The sequence below is a fragment of the Panthera leo genome, chromosome B2 (assembly GCF_018350215.1).
Source record: "Panthera leo isolate Ple1 chromosome B2, P.leo_Ple1_pat1.1, whole genome shotgun sequence".
NCBI classification, from domain to species: Eukaryota; Metazoa; Chordata; class Mammalia; order Carnivora; family Felidae; genus Panthera; species Panthera leo.
The window spans coordinates 143,059,813-143,080,192 of record NC_056683.1 but is presented as its reverse complement, the minus strand read 5'-3'; the positions used below and the strand labels follow the sequence as shown (position 1 = coordinate 143,080,192).

At 45.8% G+C, this 20,380-nt stretch overlaps 2 protein-coding genes, 1 non-coding gene and 1 pseudogene across 3 annotated transcripts in view; 3 read left to right on the top strand and 1 right to left on the bottom strand.

The window, feature by feature from the left end:
* TCP1 (t-complex 1) overlaps positions 1-3,615 on the top strand; it is an 11,420-nt gene extending 7,805 nt beyond the window's left edge. The window contains exons 8-12 of the mRNA XM_042940218.1: positions 1,141-1,316; positions 1,684-1,807; positions 2,114-2,306; positions 2,664-2,827; positions 3,311-3,615. Of these exons, the coding sequence (XP_042796152.1) occupies positions 1,141-1,316; positions 1,684-1,807; positions 2,114-2,306; positions 2,664-2,827; positions 3,311-3,527 (874 nt within the window). The 3' untranslated portion in view covers positions 3,528-3,615. The remainder of the gene's footprint in view (positions 1-1,140; positions 1,317-1,683; positions 1,808-2,113; positions 2,307-2,663; positions 2,828-3,310) is intronic.
* LOC122220862 lies at positions 1,866-1,997 on the top strand. The gene has a single exon (XR_006203029.1). It is a non-coding gene; the product is annotated as a small nucleolar RNA SNORA20 (small nucleolar RNA).
* On the bottom strand, positions 3,522-20,380 carry ACAT2 (acetyl-CoA acetyltransferase 2). The gene is made up of 10 exons (XM_042940220.1): positions 20,277-20,380; positions 19,971-20,066; positions 19,225-19,359; positions 15,568-15,749; positions 14,009-14,126; positions 6,925-7,068; positions 5,952-6,074; positions 5,219-5,373; positions 4,539-4,649; positions 3,522-3,920 (listed from the first exon to the last, which is right to left on the bottom strand). Exons 2-10 carry the CDS (start codon positions 20,023-20,025, stop codon positions 3,750-3,752), a joined length of 1,194 nt encoding a protein of 397 aa, XP_042796154.1. The 5' UTR covers positions 20,026-20,066; positions 20,277-20,380; the 3' UTR covers positions 3,522-3,749.
* On the top strand, positions 12,062-13,027 carry LOC122220563 (annotated as a pseudogene).

The window sequence follows — 20,380 nt, the reverse complement described above, 5'->3', positions numbered from 1 at the left end:
GTAGCACAGTCAGTTGAGCGTCCAACACTTGATTTCAGTTCAGGTCACGATCCCAGGGCTGTGGGATGGAGCTGTGTTGGGCACCACACAGCGTGGAACCTGCTTAAGATTCTCTCCCTCCCTCTGCCCCTCTCCCCCACTCGTGCATACTCTCTAAATTCATTATTAAAAATAAATAAAAATACTAAATTTCTTAACGGGCCCGAGACCCTTTAACATCTAACTCTACAAAACGTTCATTTTCTGTTCCTACTGTTCATTTTTTTTTTTAATTAAAAAAAAAAAAAAAACAAAAATTTTTTTTTTTTTTTTTTAATTTTTTTCTTAACGTTTATTTATTTTTTTGAGACCGAGAGAGACAGAGTATGAACGGGGGAGGGTCAGAGAGAGAGGGAGACACAGAATCCGAAACAGGCTCCAGCCTCCGAGCTGTTGGCACAGCCCGACGCAGGACTCGAACTCACGGACCACGAGATCACGACCTGAGCCAGACTCGGACGCTCAACCGACTGAGCCACCCGGGCGCCCCAAAAGTTTGTTCATTTTGAGAGACAGAGACAGAGCACGAGTGGGGAAGGGGCAGAGAGAGAGGAGACACAGAATCCAAAGCAGGCTCCAGACTCTGAGCTGTCAGCACAGAGCCGGATGTGTACCTTTTTGAACATTCAAACGCGAGATCGTGACCTGAGCCAAAGTCAGATGCTCAACCGACTGAGCCACCCAGGCGCCCCTGTTCCTACTAGTCATTTCTACTCTGGACTCCTCTTGACTCCAGACCTTCGTGCTTTCCTTGCCTCACCTGGCAGGCTGCATGTTGCTTCCCAATCATCTCTGCGTTCCATTGTAGCTAATGCTTTTCCAGGGTATGGTTGACAGTGTTTCCCTGCCAGATCCTTAAAGGCAGGGATGCCATTCCTTGGTTCTCAGGAACTCACATTGGGATGGGGGAGAACTAAGTGGTAATTTTAATTTCTTGGACTTTTCTGTAAGTTGATTAAAATTTTGGTCACAGAAGGGAAAGGATGTTTGATGTAATTTAATCTGCAGTTATATTATGTGAAGTATTTAATGGAAATTGGAACTAGATTAACCACACAGAAGATAACTTTGGGTTATTACCCAAATACTTCATCTCTGTAGAGAATCTGATATCACCAAGGAGCGGATCCAGAAGATCCTGGCAACTGGTGCCAACGTTATTCTAACCACCGGTGGAATTGACGACATGTGTCTCAAGTATTTTGTGGAGACAGGTGCTATGGCAGTTCGAAGAGTTTTAAAAAGGGACCTGAAACGCATCGCTAAAGCTTCTGGAGGTAAGTCCTCTGCTCGCTCCCAGCTGCGGCGCGTCACGTTACCGTATATGAGACTGTGTCTCTTTACGTTGGAATGTTATCACTAAGCAGTTGCAGAAGCAGTGGTTTTTTTTTACATCTTACTCCTTTAATGCCTTAGGCTACAAATATGTCTCATAGAGCCATTTTCCACGTTACTGGAAAAGCTCTTGAACTTACTGAATGTGTTGACCTCAGAAGGTCATGGTTCTGTGTTAGGCTGAAAGGACAGTGGTTTACTGATGCCTGTCTGTACGTTGCTCTTACCATAAGTGTTTCTGAATTTGGGACAGCATATGAAAGCGTTCATGGGAAAAGTGTTTACAGATCTTTGTCATCATCTTCATAGCGACTGTCTTGTCAACCCTGGCCAATTTGGAAGGAGAAGAAACTTTCGAAGCTTCAATGTTGGGACAAGCAGAAGAGGTGGTACAGGAGAGAATTTGTGATGACGAACTGATCTTGATCAAAAAGTAAGAGCTGCTTTCTCAATCGAGCTGCACGGGTTTTATTAGTAAGGGAACGGATCGCCTTCCCATTGATTTGCTGCTCTAGTCTTTCAGTGATCAGAGCAGTTATACGCGTGGGAGAGAACAATAATAGGCCGTGCGCTACCACGAGATGGAGTAACCATTTCATCTCTTCTGCGCGGTCCAGACACTGCCTCTGTGTCTGGGTGAACCACGTGAGCAGGATTTCCAGTCGAGGTGCTTACGGTGGGTTTCTTTGTAGACGTCTATGAAAATATATTAAGGATTTCACTTTACTTTTTTAAATAGCACTAAGGCTCGTACGTCTGCATCAGTTATCTTACGTGGGGCGAATGATTTCATGTGCGATGAGATGGAGCGCTCTTTACACGATGCTCTTTGTGTGGTGAAGAGAGTCTTGGAGTCCAAATCTGTGGTTCCTGGCGGAGGTGCTGTAGAAGCGGCGCTTTCCATATACCTCGAAAACTACGCAACCAGCATGGTGAGAACACGTAGAATTGTGCTTTCTTTTCAAGAAGGGGGGGGAGGGCACCATCTTTGGCTTTTTGTGGATGTACCTTCCCTGATGGGGCGCCTGGGTGGCTTGGTCCGTGGAGCGTCGGCATGTAGATTTCAGCTCAGGTCATGATCTCCCGGCTTGTGGAAACGAGTGCTGCCTCGGGCTCTGTGTTGACTCCCGAAGCCGGCTTGGGGTTCTCTCACTCACTCGCTCTGCCCCTCCCCAGGTAGCGCACGCTTTCTCTTTTAAAATAAGATAAACGTTCAAAAGTACACATACTCTTCTCGGTCCTCTGCTGCCGCCGTGGGTTTTAAGACCCTTCGCTGTCTTTCTTCTCAGGGGTCTCGGGAGCAGCTTGCTATTGCGGAGTTTGCAAGGTCTCTTCTTGTTATTCCTAACACACTGGCCGTGAATGCTGCCCAAGACTCCACAGATCTGGTTGCAAAGTTAAGAGCTTTCCATAATGAGGCTCAAGTCAACCCAGAACGCAAAAATCTAAAATGGTAAGCATACAATTTCCCTTTTTCACGGTCATCTGTGTATCGTGTATGGCACTTTAGCTTTGTTTTAAACTGATAAAAGATGATGACTAGTGATTAGCATTGGTGTATTTCAGTTAGCAGCTCAGAGTCCCAGCCTCTCCCTGCTTCTCTGGACAGTCACTACACCTGCACAAAGGTCCCACAGAGGCCAGGGGATTATTTTTGGGTCATCCGTATCTTCTTGAGGAGCCCCCTGTTTAAGATACTGAATGATGTGGGGAGCCCAGTATCTACCTAAGCTTTTCTATGACTCGGTACTTATTTTGTTACTTACAGTCAACTACTGTAGTTTTAAGGGATCTATCCTGAGGTCCCTACATTTCCCAAGATTAACATTTGAATGGCAAAGCCATTCATCTCTTAAAGAGATGAGATGGGATAGGTGTGCATTATGTAAGAAATCACTTAATGGTTTTTTGTTTTTGTTTTGTTTTGTTTTTGCAGGATTGGTCTTGATTTGGTCAATGGTAAACCCCGAGACAACAAACAAGCAGGAGTATTTGAACCAACCATAGTGAAAGTTAAGAGTTTGAAATTTGCAACAGAAGCTGCAATTACCATTCTTCGAATTGATGATCTTATCAAATTACACCCGGAAAGCAAAGATGATAAGCATGGAGGTTATGAAGATGCCGTTCACTCGGGAGCCCTTGATGACTGATCTCATTTCTCTTTTATTTATAACAATGTTAGATGCAGTTATCTTGTATCTTGAGTATTACACATTAATAAAAATAACAAGCTGTCAAGCCTTGGGTTCTTATGAAAGATGGTTTCCATCCTCACTTTGGTCCTCTGATTTCACATATTACAATTTAGTACCTTGTTAGCTTAAGAAGAGATGAGGTTTCAGTTTAGTTTCGGCAGGATTCATTAAGCAATTTCATCCTCTCTGAACACACATTGCTATTCCCATCCCACCCCCAATGCATAGGGCAGCCACACCACGATGTCCACCCTTTCGCTCCATTGTGTGTAACAGGGTAACAAGGATCCGACAGCCAGATGCTCCAAGAGGGTGGCCCAAGGCTATCGCCCCTCCTTGAATGTTGACCTAAGGGGGGAAAAATATATACCGTTATTCTGTGGACATAGGGTAAAAAGTTTTGTGGGGTTTATTTAGAACATGTGTGAGGTGGGGAGGGGCCAAGAGGGAGAGAGAAACCCAAGCAGGCTGGGTGTGGAGCCTGACTCTGGGCTTGGTCCCACAACCGTGATTTCATGACCTGAGCCCAAATCAAGTCTGCCGCTTAACCTACTGAAACCACCCAGGTGCCCCAGGGCTAAAAATCGTAAATTATCTTTACCCTTTTAACATTACACCAGTAAACTATCCTGTCAAATTCCACTTTCGTTTTTCCTGTTTAGGTATACTGTTTATACCCCTGTGACATCCACCCTACCTCACTAGTTTAGAAGAGTCAATGCTGTGTTGGTGTTAGAAGTAAACTAATACAGAGTCCAGAGTTTTTGCCTCGGGAAGCAATAAAAGAACTCCCCAGCCCCAGCAGGCACTTACCCAGGATCCACCCACAAGTTAGTTATTGGCCGGTTGGCCAATACCAGGGATACTGTGGAACAACTATACGTGGGTTTTGCTCTTTGCAATCTTAAAATTGCATTGGGAGAGTTCACTTGTGAGCTATCCCCACGACTGCTTGCTCGGGTTTACCTTCTCTGGGTTTAATCCAAGTTCTTTAGCTACTGCAACAGACAGGGCTGCAAAGGCTTCATTGATTTCAAATATGTCCACATCCTCCAGTGACCAACCTGCTTTTGCAACCTGAAGGAAAGATGAATGGAATAGAGGTCTGAACACTCAGGTGGAGCCTTCCTTCATTGTAGATACTCAAAAGAATAGACTGATACTGAAGGATCTCTTCTGGGATGTTCCAGCAGGGGCCTAGTGGTACCACATTTTGCCTCGGTGACACCAGTTCCAAAACATGAAGGATCAAACATCCCTTGGAGATTCTAAAGTTAAAGTTTTGAAGCAGTAACGGGTTACACGTAGGTGACGTGATCTAGGGGATTATCGGTTACCCCTAAAAGGCATATGACCCAAATGTTCTCGGCTGCTCTTTGTGGTGGGAAAGTGGACTAGAGGTAGAGCTGCAGGAATATGCTCGCATAAGGCTAGGGAGGAATTCCATTAAAGGGAAAATTAGATCTGATAAGAATAAAAAGGAAAACAAAACCAGGCTCGATCTTGACATTTTGGAGTGGAGAGGATCTGAGCCAAGGTTTACAGAGGACAGAATAACGGAATTACAGGGTGTTGGTCTGGTCCCAAAGAGGTTCGTTCAACCAACAAAGCAAAGGACAGGTGCTAACATTCAGAACTAGACTCACAGCTTGCTTTATTGCCGGAATTGGTCCTGTCCCCATAATGGAAGGCTCCACACCTACTTGTGACCAGGAAACTATCTGTGCTAAAGGTGTAAGCCCTCGACTGTCGGCCTCTGACTTCTTCATAAGAACCACAGCGGCAGCACCATCATTTATTCCTGTAAAATATGAAAGTCTGGAGTTTTGAGATGCTCATTGAGTTACATGCCTGTGTCTACTTTCTGACACGTGAAGACATGTGTTAAATTATTCTTAATACATCTTGGCAAATTCATTGGCTGTAATTCCTATTTACAATGTAATTGGAAATGGTAAGTTTGGTAATATGAATGTGACATAATTGACCACAGAATGTTCTAACTGAGGAAAGCTGGGGGAGGGGAGGTTAAGAAAAGAAATGGAAGAAATAGTCTTCATTTCACGGGAGGTACTGGGAGTTGCTGGTTTTGGAAAAGCACAGAGGTAGTAGATAAATTCTGGGGTTCCCTAATTTGCTTTTTCGCCTGTGTCTAGTGAGGATGTCAGGGAGTCAAATCCATTCTTTCACATATACATTAAGTCAAAAATGTAAACACTTAGTAATGATCAAATACAGAGAAACGACATTTTCCCTTAAAGCAACTAAAGGTTTTAGGATCATTTGTATACAAAAAAATCATTGAAACGAAGAAGGCATTAAGTTGGTGGGGCCTAGCAGAAGATGGCTTTCCCCCAACTGCCCTTTGGCAAATCTGACCTGAAGCATTAGCTGGGGTGACTGTTCCTGTTCCATCTTTGAGAAAGTAAGGCTTCAAGTTACATATGGCTTCTATGTTGGTCCCATGGCGAGGAAACTCATCTGTTTTCACTTCAGTAAGACCTGAACGAGGAAAATCAATTCCCCAAATTACTACAGAGATGGCAGTTGGCGTGCTAGCAATGGTGGAGTCCTGAGACACGATGCATGAAGATTCATACTTGGAAGGAAGGCTTATCAAAAATCCTTTTATTCCAAGAGGAAAGTACACACTAATAAAAAAGCGTATGTTCGACCATTTTATAAGCACTGTCCTCATGAGACATTTTGAGTGTTTTCCATATGCACGGCCCTTTCTGAGGAGGGCAGTTCCTTGTGTGAAAAGTTAGGGTGTGGGCGTAGGACTTGTCTGGTTACAACCGCCTGGACCCGGGAGCGTCAAAGCCATGAGGCTTGGGCATAAGTGACGTCAGTTATGGGGAACGGAACAGTTACCAGTAATAGCCCCTTGACTAGAGCACGCCATAGTAGATAATAGCAAAGTGACCCAAAAAGATCCACCCGCAAGATGTATGATATGTATACAAAAACATACAGGAAATACCGAATGTTCACTTCTGAGGAGAATTAGCCTGTAGGGACAAAAGGTCAGCTGTTGCCTTCTAATAACCATGAGCCAACGCTCCAGTTTCTCACGTGAAACCAGCTGTATCTACAGAACAGTGTGGACACTCTGGCACCGAGAGGCTCCAGTGCTAACACAGCTGCCTATGTTCTTAACCCTTCCACACCCCATAAACATGCCTCCCGCCCCCCGCCCAGCCCCGCCATCTAAGACGTAGCCAAGATCAACCTTTTCTTTGCAACCTGAAAGACACACTTTATAAACATTCCTATATATTATTTTTTGGAGTATTACTCTTACCTATAAATGGCATGCTGCTGTTTAAACCATTATGATCCAGATACTCACCTTTTCTAGAAGACACAAAAACTGGTATAATCTCTTTGTCAAAATAGCCGGCTTTCTGTGCACTCTCTGTCCTGTTCTGGGACAAAACTGCAAACTTGTCCTGATCTTCTCTACTCACTTGCCATTTTTTGGCTACATTTTCAGCTGTGAAAGAAAAAAATAATAGTAAAGCAAAAGAAACATTTTCAGGAACTGGCTCTCGGTAGCTCAAGTTTTTCACACGTAAACAAGCACGGAGCGCCGAGTACAAGCAGACTCACCGATGGGCTGCGACAGTGTTCTGTGGCCATCTTGCCTCACAGTGGCAATGAATTTGGAAATGTTGCAGTAAATCTTAGAAGCCATTTTCTTTGTTTCCGTCCTTCTCTCTTTTCCCTTCTATATAATTTTAAACTTTCAGAAATTTCCTTTATGCCGATTCACCAACTGTTTTATATTTTTTTTGCCCCACTTACTTTATCATTCTCTCTGAACCATTTGAGAAAAATTTATAATCCTGCCTCTTTATCCCTCAATTTTAATTTCCCTGTATATTTCCCCCAAATGGCCATTTTCTTACATCAACACAGTTATCAAGATCAGGAAATTTAACATTGATACAATACTATGATCTAATTCGTGGTCCAGATTCAAGTTTCACCTATTGTCCCAATGATGTCCTCTGTAGCTAAATTTAGATGCTCAGTTCAGGGATCACACACTGTTACACTTAATAGTGAAACAGCTCCTCAGTTTCTTTTTGTTTGAAATAGTTCCTCATACTATCTTCGTGTTTCTTAACCTGCATTTTTTGAAGAGCAGAGGCCAGTTCTTTTATCGAACGTCTCCCAATTTAGGTTTGATGTTTCCTCAAGACTAGATTAAGATTTTGCAGAAAAGCAGGCATACCACGGACATGATGTTCTCAGTGAATCTTATCAGGATGCCTGTGGTATTAGTTCACCTCAGGTGCCGTTAGCTTTCATCACTTGGTTCAAGCCTCTCTACACGGTAAAGTTACTACTTTTCCGTTTATAACTTATCAGTAATTTATGGGAAGTTATTTTGAGGTTGCGAAAAAATACTTCTTCCTCATCAAATTTCACCTGCTACTTTTCGCATTCGTGATTTTCCAACTCCAACCTTCCTTGTGTACATGTTAACTGGTGTTTTCCTTCCCTCCATGTATCATGCTGACATCAGTATGAACTCAAATATTTTTCCTTCATTTAATAAGTTACATAACCCGTAACTACCATTATTTATTCTGATGTTCAAATTGTTCAAGATTCGGGCAGTGGGCGTCCTCTAAGCTGGTTCCTGAGCCCTTCTGACATGTCCCCGTGTGCTCTAAGCACTTCTTCATTTTTTGTTTTTTGGTAGTTTTATGGTTTTACTAACACAAATACAATGTGCACATAAGCTGTGTATTCATTTTCTTTGCTGTGCAGCCTGGCATTGGAACTGGGGACTCTGGTGGCCAATAGGACTGCTCTTTCCACAGTGGCTCTGCGGTTCTTAGAGGAGACACTGTGAGCAGTCTCTGCACAGTAAGATTTGTTGCACATCAAGCAGCACCTCAAGCTCCTTGATCTTGTGGCCTAGGAACATCCAGAAGCCAACGGGCAGCATGTGCTTTGTTTTCTTGTTGCTGCCGTAACCAATTCTGGGCATGAACATTTGGCCCTTGAATCTTCTGAGCACCCCATTGTCATTGCCACTGGGTTTCTACCAGTCGCACTTAATTTTAACATACTAGTTTAACTGGTACCAGATGAACTCCTTGGTCACATTCCTGGGTTTCACCAGAGATCTGAGGGCAGCCATGATGCCAAGTAGGGCGCTGCCACCTCCGCAGACAGCGCCGGAGAAAAACTTTATTTTTTTTTTAGCACTTTTGTCCTACCGTGGACGCTTCTCAAAGGAACCTTGGTTCCTTAGTTCTCCTTAGTGGAGAAGGCATTTACAAATAAAGATCCGGGTGTTAGGACTGCTCACTATTACTGGCATGTCATTGTTCCTGTGCCGGTTCATCAGGAACTTACATACACATACGATTTGCAAATGTATACACACTCATGGTGATACCTTGCATTCTCTGAGTGTAACCTAACACCACCAGCGCACGCTTCGCCCTTTCCCTACGTGGACTCCCTCCTACAATAGTGAGAAGCCTGGCTCCCATTATCCTCAATACAGTCACTCATTTGCTCAAATCTAGAATATACACAAGGTGGTTTCAGAACTTGCTATCCCACACCACTGGGGAGAAAGCAAACCCAATAACTAGAGCTCGATATTTGTTTACAGTTCTTTTTTCTTTGATTAGGTAAAACTTACAGAGAGTGAAATACACAAATCTTAAGTGTAGAGTTCAACGAGTTTTGACAAATGCAGGCAACCATATCTCCTGAATATGTAATATTTCCATCACCCCAGAGAGTTCTCACATGCCTCTTACCCATCTCCCCCTCCTTGAAGCAAGTAATATTCTGATTTCTGTCACCATAAATGCAACTCAGTGTCTGTTCTCAGCATTGTCATATTGTTGAGGTTATTGCTGTTTGTTCCTTCTTACTGCTGAGTGGTTGTCATGCATTCTCCTGTTGATGGATACCTGAACCATTTCTAGGTCTTGGCTCTTATGAATAAAGCTGCTATGAACTTCTTTGTGCAAAGCTTTTAGTGATCGATGTTTTCATGTGTCTTTAGTAAAGAAACTGCCAAATTTTTTCCAAAGTAGTTGTACCACTTTATGGCTGCAATGTATCAGAGTTCTAGTTGCTTCACATCCTTGCCAACATCCAGTCATTTTAATCTTGATCATTCTGGGGGTGTAGAACAGCATCTTATTGTGGTTTTAATTTGCATTCCCTGAAGTAATGATGAATACTTTTTTTGCACTGACTGGCCATTCATCTATCTTCCTTTGTGAAATTTGTGCCTAATCTTTAGCTCATTTTTCTTTCTTTAAATTTTATTTATTTATTTTGAGAGAGAGAGAGAGAGAGAGAGAGAGAGAGAGAGAGAGAAGGGGAGGAGCAGAGAGAGAGAGAGAATCCCAAGCAGGTTCCACACTGTCAGCACAGAGCGCCATGCAGGGATTGAACCCACAAACCATGAGATCATGACCCAAGCTGAAATCAAGAGTTGGAAGCTTAACCGACTGAGCCACCCAGGCGCCCCGTTAGCTCATTTTTCAATTGGTTGTCTTTTTATTATTATTCTAGGAATTCTTATATGTATCATGAATATTTTCTCCTAATTGGTGACTTACTTTCTTAATAGTGCCTTCGGTGATGGTAAGTTTTAATTTTTGAAATCTAATTCATCTAATTTATCTTCTAAGTTTATTGCCTTCTGAGTCTTGTCCTACCCCCAGGTTTACAAGCTATTCTATGTTGACTTCTTTGGTTTTTATCTTTAGATCCGTGATTCATCTCAAATGAGTATCTGTTTACAGTGTGAGGTAGGAGCTGAGGGTCATCTTTTCCCAGTTGCTTGTGGACCCTCTTGTTCCCGCGCCGCTCATTGTAAAGGTTTTCCTCTCCCCATTTCATTACACTGGAACCTTTGTTGAAAATTACCACAAGTCTGGGTCAGAGACAGAATCTTAAGCAGGTTCCGTGCTCAGTGTGGAACCCAACACGGGGCACGATCCCACGACCCTGGGATTGTGACCCGAGCCAAAATCAAGAGTCAGATGCCGAACTAACTGAGCCACTCAAGGGCCCCAATTTCTATATTTTTATCCTTTCTTTTTTGGTAGTTTTACTAGCTTGCCGAAATGCAACTCTTTGTCTTTCTTGGTGTTCGAATTTTGTTTGTCACAAAATTTGGGAAATTTTCATCTATTGTTTCTTCAATAATATTTCTGCCTCCGTTCTCTTTCTTCCAAGATTCCTATTCCGTGCATGTGAGTCCAGTTTACTTTGTTCCACAGATCCCTGAGGCTCTATTCATTCTTTTCTCAATCTTTTTCTCTGTGTTCTTCAGGTTGTATGTATTACTCTATCCTTAAATTCGCTGACCCTCTCTTCCGTCTCCAGTTTTCCATTAGGCTATCCGGTGGGTTTCTCATTTCAGAGTGTGGGCTTCACAGTTCTAATTGTCATCTACTTCTTTGTGCATGTTTTCCCTTCTACTGCTAAGGTTTCCCTTACATGTTCCTCAGTCGTGTTTTCCTTTATGCCCGTAAACCCGGGTAAAACAGCACCTTTAAAATCCTTGTCTGCTGATTCCAGTATCTATTATTGTAGGGATCAGATTCTATTGACCGTTTTTTCTATTGTTATGGGCTAACATTTTCCTATTTCTGTGAATGCCTAGAAATTTCTTATTGCATGCTGGACATTACAGTCGCTATACTGTTGAACATGTGCATTTTATGATCTTTAAGCAAGGGTATTGAGTATCATTCCCATTAACATGCTGGCAGATCATACAGGTCCTTTTGAAGCTTGATTTTTAAGCTTATTAGTTTGGGTCTAGAGTAGTCCTTACTCTGGGGCTAGAGCCCTACCCTAAACTTTGACCTTTCTGAGATGTCAAGGGAGTGTCCAGGGGGTCCAGTAAAGTTTCTGCTCTGGCTGGTCCGAACTCCTGAGTCTCCCAGTTCACAACTCTCTAGCAGCTGTTTCCAGCAGGTGTTGCCCTGCACACATACATCTGAGTATTTGACCAAAGTGTTGAGGAGACCCTTATGGAGACTTCTGGAGCTCCTTTTCTAGCTCCCTTCTCTCTAGTACTCTGCCCCACAAAATCTAGCCATCTCAGCAGCACCAAACTCTGACTTCTGCCTCCCTAGTTCGATGGCCACTATTCCTCCAGGTAGAAAGTCAGGGACAGTGGGGTTTTCCCTTCTTTCAAGAATCTCAGTCTTGTGACAGACTGCAGCCAAAGTAGGAGGTGGCACTGGTGTGGGCATTGGCACCACGGCTGGCTGCAGGGTGGGTGAGTCCCCTGCTCTCGTCTAGGGGAGCCCTAGAGCAGCCCTTCAGGGAGAGGACCCCAGAGGCAGGGCAAGAAACTGCCTTGGGGAGAAAGCAAGGTGCTCCTGGTAACCCACCCCTCCCTCGTCATAGGATCACGCAGGGCAGAAAGAAGGTGCCACGATGCCCTGACAGGAATCTTCAAAAATCCATCTGAACTATTTGGGATGATGCCCAAACTTGGGATCTATCACCTTCCCTGGTCTGTGCTAGCCAAGTTCCCGACGGGGGCACATTGAGAACATTCGGCAGGCCATGCCTCTAAGACATGCCTCAATCTTGATCTACTGTGAAGGCTCGGTGTGGATCTGAGAGCTCCGGATCCTGGTCCATACCAAGTTGGTAGAGCCATTCCAAGCCCAGGTGAACTTCCTTCCTGTACCTTGTCTTTGGGGAACTCAAGCACCAGAGGGAGAGGAACAACATGTTCCTCTACATAAATCTAGAAGGGAGGGTTTCCCCAGGCTGAGGGAGGAAAGAGCTGACAGGCATCAGATGAAGGCTCCATGGGGAAGGCCCCTGGTGCTGCCCTGTGTGGAAGGAATACATCTACCCCTGTTAGAACAAGCCATCAGGGAGTGGTACCAGCAAGGAAGGGACAGCAGCCAGTAGGAAATGGCAGTTCCTGGCAACTGCCCCTACCCCCCACCTACTGCTGGGGCCGACCGCACTGGAAACGCCTGAGCCACTGTGGACAAGATGCAGGACCTTTCCCAGAGTGACAGTATTTATCTAAAGCTGGAGAGAAGGGGGAGGATTTGTTTCCAAACAATTTGGATTGTTCCCAACACCATCCCTGCCAGGAGCTTGCAAGAGGCTGAGGTGTGGAGCAATGGGGGCTGAGCCCCAAGTGGTAATACAGAAGGTTCTGGAAGGTCCTCATGAAAAAAGGCCAAAATTAGGAAGAAAAAAAAAGAATCTCAGTCTTACATGATTGTTGGCTAATATTTGAAAACAGCTGCTTGATATGTTTTGACCAGTTTTCTATTTGTCTATATTAGGAGGTCTAGTCTTTACTAATGCCTACATCATGGCCTGAGACTTTTTCTCTTTTTTTTGTTTTTTTAAGCAAAAGGAATTTATTTTACATAATTCTGGAGAATAGAAGGCCAAGATGAAGATGTCGACAGGTTTGTTTTCCCCTGAGGCCTCTCTCCTTGGCCACCTTCTCGCTGTATCCTCACATGGTCTTTCTTCTATGCTGCCATCGCTAGTATTTCTTCCTCTTCTTATAAGGATGCCAGTTTGACTGGATCAGGGACCACGATAAAGGCCTCATTTTAACTTGATTACTTCTTAAAAGGCCCCAACTCCCAAACACAGTCACATTCTGAGGTCCTGGGGGTTAGGGCTTCAACATAGGAGTTTTGGGAGGTCACAATTCAGCCCGGAACACCTCAGACAAGGCTTGACAGCCTCTGGTGATGTTGACACAGCTGGAATATCACACTTGGAGAAATCCCGGCCTGGACACTATGATAACACCCTGTTAGGGAACACAGCCTCCCGCAGTCTGGCCACACTCTCCAGCCTTCCCCGCTGCCGCCCTCGCTTGCAGTGACAAGATGCCTCAGCTTCTCTCTGCTCCCCACGTCTCCACGCCCCTCCCTCCTTGCCTTTATACACACTGTTCCCTCTGCTTAGAATCTGGCTCTTTCCCCCACTTTCTCACGACTAAAGACAGCAGTTCTGTTGACCTTCCAGTTGCCTGGCCAGTAAACCTGAACCGCAGATGCCTAATGAAAACCAGGTCATATGGTGCAGAGAGTGCGGTGTAAGGTGCCAGGAGTACCTGCTCACCTCTGATCCCACCTCTGCCACGAAACCACTGTCTGGGGCCCTGGTCTGTTCATACGGTGAAATGGGAGGCTGATCAGAGCTCTGAAGTCCCACCCACCTGTAACATCCCGCCATAATCAAGGAGTCACAGAGGAGAGACAGGCTATTTCCTCAGTTGGGCTCACCCGAGTGGAACTATCCCTGCCATCAGTGATACAAAATGATGAGGACATGGTCCCTGACCTTAAAGAGGAAAGCACCTGCAGAGCTGATTATGACATGACCTTTTGGACACCTTTTTACAGTTAGTCTGTCTTCAGCTGTGTCTGCCTTACCCGTAACGCCCATATGGTAGTTGTGAAATGCATCGGTAAGCCCGTCACAGAGTATACTGTCCATCAGTGGCATTTCCCCCATCTTGACTCCTGCCCTCAAATGAACCAAGTGAGGAGCCTGGAAACAAGAAATACAAGTGGATTTAGGATTGGCTGTAACTAGTCCTCTCCTTACGATCCCACTCAAAACTATCCAGTGGCTCCCCAGTCTTCGCCTAGTCCCCCCTGTGATCCTTCTCCCCAGTCGGCCCATCCTCCTCCCCACCCAGGGCCTGAAGACCCCTGGAATCAGCACACAATTCTATCCTACCCACTCTTGAGGAGCTGTTACTCTCCTACCTACCTATTTCCATTTACCACCAAATCTATCCATTCTGTGTCCTGTGTCCTTAAAAACTCCATTTAGCCTTTCCAAAGAGGCAACTAGTTATCTGGGTTTTTTAATTTTTTTTTAATGTTTATTTATTTCTGAGACAGAGAGAGACAGAGCATGAGTGGGGAAGGGGCAGAGAGAGAGGGAGACACAGAATCCAAAGCAGACAACTAGTTATCTGTTAAATGAGGAGCTAATCTAACGGCATAAGTGATCACGCTGTGTGTTACTTATTTTGATACAAGACATAATACCTATAGTCAGAACAATCAGGAGGCCTAATTAATGGGGAGAGCTTTCTGGGTGTGGGTCCTCTTAACTCCTACCAACTCAATAGCAGCTAAAATAGAATGGAAAAACTTGGGAGTCAGAAAATTGATATTTGAATCCTGGCTCTGGGCCTCAGTTTCCTGACCTGTGGATTGGGAATGATACCATCTACCCTATAAGGGCTGTTGTGACTATATGTATAAAAGCTACAAACCTTGTAAAGTACTACACAGATATTAGCATGGTCCCCTCGGAATCACTCTGATCATGTTCACTACCTTCAACTTACCTCCTCCTGGGCTGATTTGGCCCTGTCTAGGGGATCCCCAGGTCAGACCCTGAACTGCCTGTAGGAAGCTGGTGATATACTTTTTCCTTTTCACTCCCATGCCAATTTGAGGGATGGGCCTTGGGGAAAGAAACTCTGCCGAGCAAACCTATTTGAGAAGGGTACCACTCAGTGGTCCTCTTTTCCACATTTGATGTCTCCAAACGGTCAACAAAATTTAGTCCCTTGGTCCCTGGGGTCCTTCTTGTCAAGCACAGGACAATAAGTGCAAACATCTGTTTGTTACGTTTCCATACAATGAGAAAGAAATTTAAGACCAAGGATATCAACCAACTAATGTAACAGGTTAAATTCGGGACACATTTTATGCTTTGGTAACATTTTAGGGAAAAAAAAAAAAAAAATGAATTCTGTTCCAATCACACTGGTTGACAGGATTTTTCTACAACCTGGATTTCTCCCCCAACTTGGAAGAATAATTAACATCCACATAGGGATCAAGGTTGAATCCATTTTTACTTTGTTTACTCTTTGGTCTCAGCTCTGCTATGCATCAGGTTACTCTGCTATGGCAAAATAAGTTTATTAGCGAGCGGTCAGCAAGAGTTGTTTCTTCAGAGGCCTCACCTTGCTCATGCTTTCCATGCCTCCTGCAACCACAATATTAGAGTCTCCTGTCCCTATTGACTGGGCTGCAAGGCATACGGCTTTGAGGCCTGACCCACAGACCATCTGGCAGCTCCACGCTGGAACAGAGTAAGGGATTCCTGCACCCATGCTGGCTTGTCGAACGGGATTCTGCCCACAACCTGGAAGAGGGAACACAGAGACTTCTCAGCAATCACAGAGAAACAAAATGTTTCACTGGGCTCCTGTCACTTCCCAGCCAAGCTGAACCAAGCCACACTCCCAGCCAGACAGAAAAAGGCCTGCATACACTCTATCCTTGCCACAACATAGCTCTTGACTATGAATTAGCTTGTGCTGTTCTATATTTTAGGGATATAAGTTTCCTCTTCCACAAGGAAACGATTAATACCTTAAGAAGGAAACATGCTTCTTGATCTTTCAACAGGGTCTGAATAAGCACACATTCCCTTATTTTTTTAAAAAAAGTTTATTTATTTGAGAGAGACAGAGACAGTGTGAGTGGGGGGTGGGCAGGGGGAGAGAGAGAGAGAGAGAGAGAGAGAGAGAGAGAGAGAGAGAGAGAGAGAGAGAGAGAGAGAGAGAGAGAGAGAGAGAGAGAGAGAGAGAGAGAGAGAGAGAGAGAGAGAGAGAGAGAGAGAGAGAGAGAGAGAGAGAGAGAGAATGAATCCCAAGCAGGCTCTGCACTGTCGGCACAAAGCTGGAGTCAGGGCTCGATCTCACAAACTATGAGATCATGACCTGAGCCGAAATCAAGAGTCGGATGCTTAACCGACTGGGGAGCCACCCAGGTGCCCCAGCACACACTCCCTCATAAACACAGGGCAGAACTTGGGCATCATCCATGTTTCCAACTAGGGCCATGTGCTTCCATGATCATGGCTTCAAGACACCTGGCACAGTAAGAGGGTTTCTTAAAGAGGAAAACCTCTGATAAGAAGTATTTCTTTCTTTGCTTGATATTCATCACACATGGTTAACTGGTTATGTAACAAGACATGTGCAAAATCAGAACTGACAAATACCCTTGCATAATTCAACTGTGGGAACTGTTCCTTCAGGGAACCGAAAGAAATACATCACATACATAAAGTAGCACAGAAGTGAATGGAGTTGAGGGGTGCCTGGGTGGCTCAGTCGGCTAAGCGTCCGACTTCAGCTCAGGTCACGATCTCGCAGTTCGTGGGTTCGAGCCCTGCGTCGGGCTCTGTGCTGACAGCTCAGAACCTGGAGCCTGTTTCAGATTCTGTGTCTCCCTCTCTCTCTGACCCTCCCCCGATCATGCTCTATCTCTCTCTGTCTCAAAAATAAATAAACGTTAAAAAAAAAAAAAATTAAAAAAAAAAAAAAGGAAGGGAATGGAGTTGAAAGTTTCAAATATTCTCAGTACCCAGTGCCTATTACCAAAGGATCAATGTTTGTACAGTGGTCACTCTATTGCAAATTTCAGATAGACCCATACCTAGCACCTTTCCTCAGTGAGTTTATTGGAAAAAACTCACCAATAGCTCATGGACAAAAATTTAGAGATTATATTCATCACAATGCTCTTTCTCTGGGATTAGACTGGTAGCCTTGAAACTAAAAACATATATAGGAAAAATTGTTCAAATGACAGAATCAAAATACCTCTAAATTGAACTCAGCATACTAGTTAATAAAGAAGAAAATATTATTTGAAGCTCCTGCTTTTTAAGCTACAGTGAGTTACAAATGCATTTAAGTAAATGATTCCTTCATAAAGATGTTATGTGTTTATCCATAACCTCCATCTTCAAGGTAAGAAATGAGCGCAGGGCGCCTGGGTGGCTCAGTCGGTTAAGTGTCCAACTTTGGCTCAGGTCATGATCTCACAGTAAGTTTGAGCCCTGTGTCATGCTCTGTGCTGACAGCTCAGAACCTGCAGCCTGCTTTGGATCTTGTGTTTCCCTCTCTCTGCCCCTCCCCGCTCACGTTCTGTCTCTCAAAAATGAATAAAAACGTTAAAAAATGTAAAAAAAAAAAAGGTAAGAAATGAGTGCTAAACATAATTAATAGTCTAGCAGTTAGCAGAACGTGAGCTTCATGAGAATGAGGATTTCTATCTGATATGAACACTGCTTATCCCTAGCTGAAAAAAAATAGTGCCCAGCGCACAGCAGGTGATCAGCTAAACATTTTTATAGGGTTATGGAGGGTGTCTAGGCTTAAGAAGTAGGACAGATGAAGGTTCGAATGCTAGCTCCATCTCCAACTGTGCCTGTGGATAAGTGACTTGACCTTTCAAAATCTCATTCACTCATTTTGAAAATGGAGAGAATACGATTCAACAGACTTACTGACGGGATTAAATAAAGCAATGAAAGCAGTAAGCACAGTGCTTTAAAGGCCCAGCACTCAGCAGGCCCTTGATAAACATCGCTATTCTTTGTATTTTAATTTGCAAAGATACTATAGAAAAGAAGCGTGGAGGGGCGCCTGGGTGGCTCAGTCGGTTAAGCGTCCGACTTCAGCTCAGGTCACGATCTCACGGTCCATGAGTTCGAGCCCCGCGTGGGACTCTGGGCTGATGGCTCAGAGCCTGGAGCCTGCTTCCAATTCTGTGTCTCCCTCTCTCTCTGCCCCTCCCCCGTTCATGCTCTGTCTCTCTCTGTCTCAAAAATAAATAAACGTTAAAAAAAATTTAAAAGAAAAAAAAAAGAAAGAAAAGAAGCGTGGAAGACAGAACAGAGAAACCAACATGGAGTACCGTGTGGCAACTGAATTAAGTCTGAATCGTGGGTCTGGGAAGGAAGGAGGATGTGGGCTGAAGGCTGCCAGTCTGAGAGTGTTACTCACCTATTTTAAAGCCCTTGGAGAGTCAAGGGAAAGTGGTAGGCCCGCAGGGACAATTTCAGAAAGGAGAATTAGGAAGAGGAAATACAAAACTACAAAGTAAGAAACACCAAAAAAAAAAAAGAAAAAAAAAAGAAAAGGGCCAGGTCTCAGACAGGGTAAGGACAAAAGTTGGCTGTTAAGTGAGCATTACCAGTTACCACTAGCGATAATTGGAATTTATGCTACCGAGTGAACATGAATCTAGTTATTAATAAGTAGGAATGGTCAGTGATCACCAGTCCGTAGACAGTGGGAACCAGAAGGGAGACAGGAGCACTCTGGTGACTCACCTATCCCCAGGGAGTGAGACCCCCCAGCGCCCCCACCCGTGCGGAGCAGGAAGTGCAACCTACCTGGCCAGCTTGGAAGGGAGCCTACCGCGGGGCGCAAGGCCCTTACCTCTGCCCTATCCCCAGCAGGTAGCACAGTGCGAGACACAAAGGAGGAAATCACACTTTTGTACTGAATGTGTACATTTCTGGGGACTACGGGGGGCCGTGCATACTCTCGGATGCTGCGTGAGGCTGGCCCTGGGTCTACAGAATGAAAAAGGGGGACGGTGGTCTAGTCTAGGCTCATCCGGACACGCAGATGAAAGTCGAGGAGTGTTAAACTGGAAGGGGCTTTGCCAGAGGGCCGACAGGAAGAATTCCCACAGCGGGAACGCCGTGGGCACATCTCTGCAGTGAAGAACTTCAGCTTCGGGAGCGGGGATGGGAGGATGTGTTGATGGGCTGCTTCCAATAAACCTGACCTCAGCCGGGGTCTCTGAGGAGTTACCTGCTGTCAAAACGTGTCCAAATATGACCTCTGACACCTCTTCGGGAGCCACAGCGGCCCTCTTCAGGACTTCTTTGATGACCGTTGTGCCCAGGTCGTGGACAGGGACGGTGGACAAGGCACCATTGAAGGAGCCTAGGGCAGAAGGGCAGGAGGGGGCGATGAGCAGGGCGTCCAGCGCGGCTCGTGAGGGTACAGAGCGGAGCGTGTGTGACTCTCACCCAGGCGAGACTCGCGCGGAACGCTGCCAGAGCATCGGGAAGCCGCGGACGCGCGGGAAGCCTGCTCTTCCACTTCCCACGCGCTGGCAGATGGGCGCGGCCCACGCTTCCCTAACAAAAGGGGTCGACGGTCCCACGCGCCCAAGGGCTTTGAAATGTCTACAGCGCTAAGCGCGGGACGGCAATTCTCACTCAACCTTCATTCACCGCCGCGACCCTGCTCTGACCACCCGTCAACCCCGCCCCTGTGGCCACAGGGCTGACATGGCTCCTCCTGGAGCTGGCCAATCAGAGGACTCGAGAGAGAGCGCCCACCCTCGCCATCCAATGGGAGAGTCAGGCGGCACGGTGGTTCTACCCGGAGATCCAATCAGAGCACGCGAAGAGGAGTGGGCATCACCTGGCGAGGACGGGGCGGGGCTGCGGGGTGGTCGGCCAGGAAGGGCGAGGTGCAAAGTCCAGGGTGTCCCAGGGTGTCCCAGGGGCCCCGGAGTCCCCGCGGCTTAGCCGCCGCCGGCCACTTACCTATAACGGTCCGCGCCGCCGAGACGATCACCACGGGGTCGGAACCTGCACTCATCCTGCCGCACCACAACCTCTCGTGCTGCTGAGGGCCCGGAGCTTCAGGCGAGTGAGGCAAAGCCTTGCTCGGCCGCTGACAGGCCGCTCCAGGGGGCGGAGCCGCAGGCAGACCCGCCCACCGATCCGCGGGCGCCAATGCGCAGGCGCGACGGCTGGCGCGGGGAGGGCTAGGCCGCTGGGGACCCGGACAGCGGGCGGGACCGCGGGCCCTGGAGCCAGACACGCATCACCACCGCCTCGGACCCTTACCTGAACACCCCAGTGTTGTAGTTTGTCTTGACGTCTTTGATTTGGGGGCGGGAGGCGTGTTTGGCGAGTCAGTGAAAAGTGGGGGTGACAGAAGAGTACCCCAC

Excerpts from the sequence above, each read along its gene's own strand:
- ACAT2 (XM_042940220.1), bottom strand. The coding sequence starts at position 20,025 with ATGAGTGCAGGTTCCGACCCCGTGGTGATCGTCTCGGCGGCGCGGACC. Across the intron at positions 14,127-15,567 it reads GCATGGAAAGCATGAGCAAG|GCTCCTCACTTGGTTCATTT; the intron begins GTGAGGCCTCTG and ends TCTTGTTTCCAG. Across the intron at positions 6,075-6,924 it reads TTTTGTGTCTTCTAGAAAAG|GTCTTACTGAAGTGAAAACA; the intron begins GTGAGTATCTGG and ends TTCCTCGTTCAG.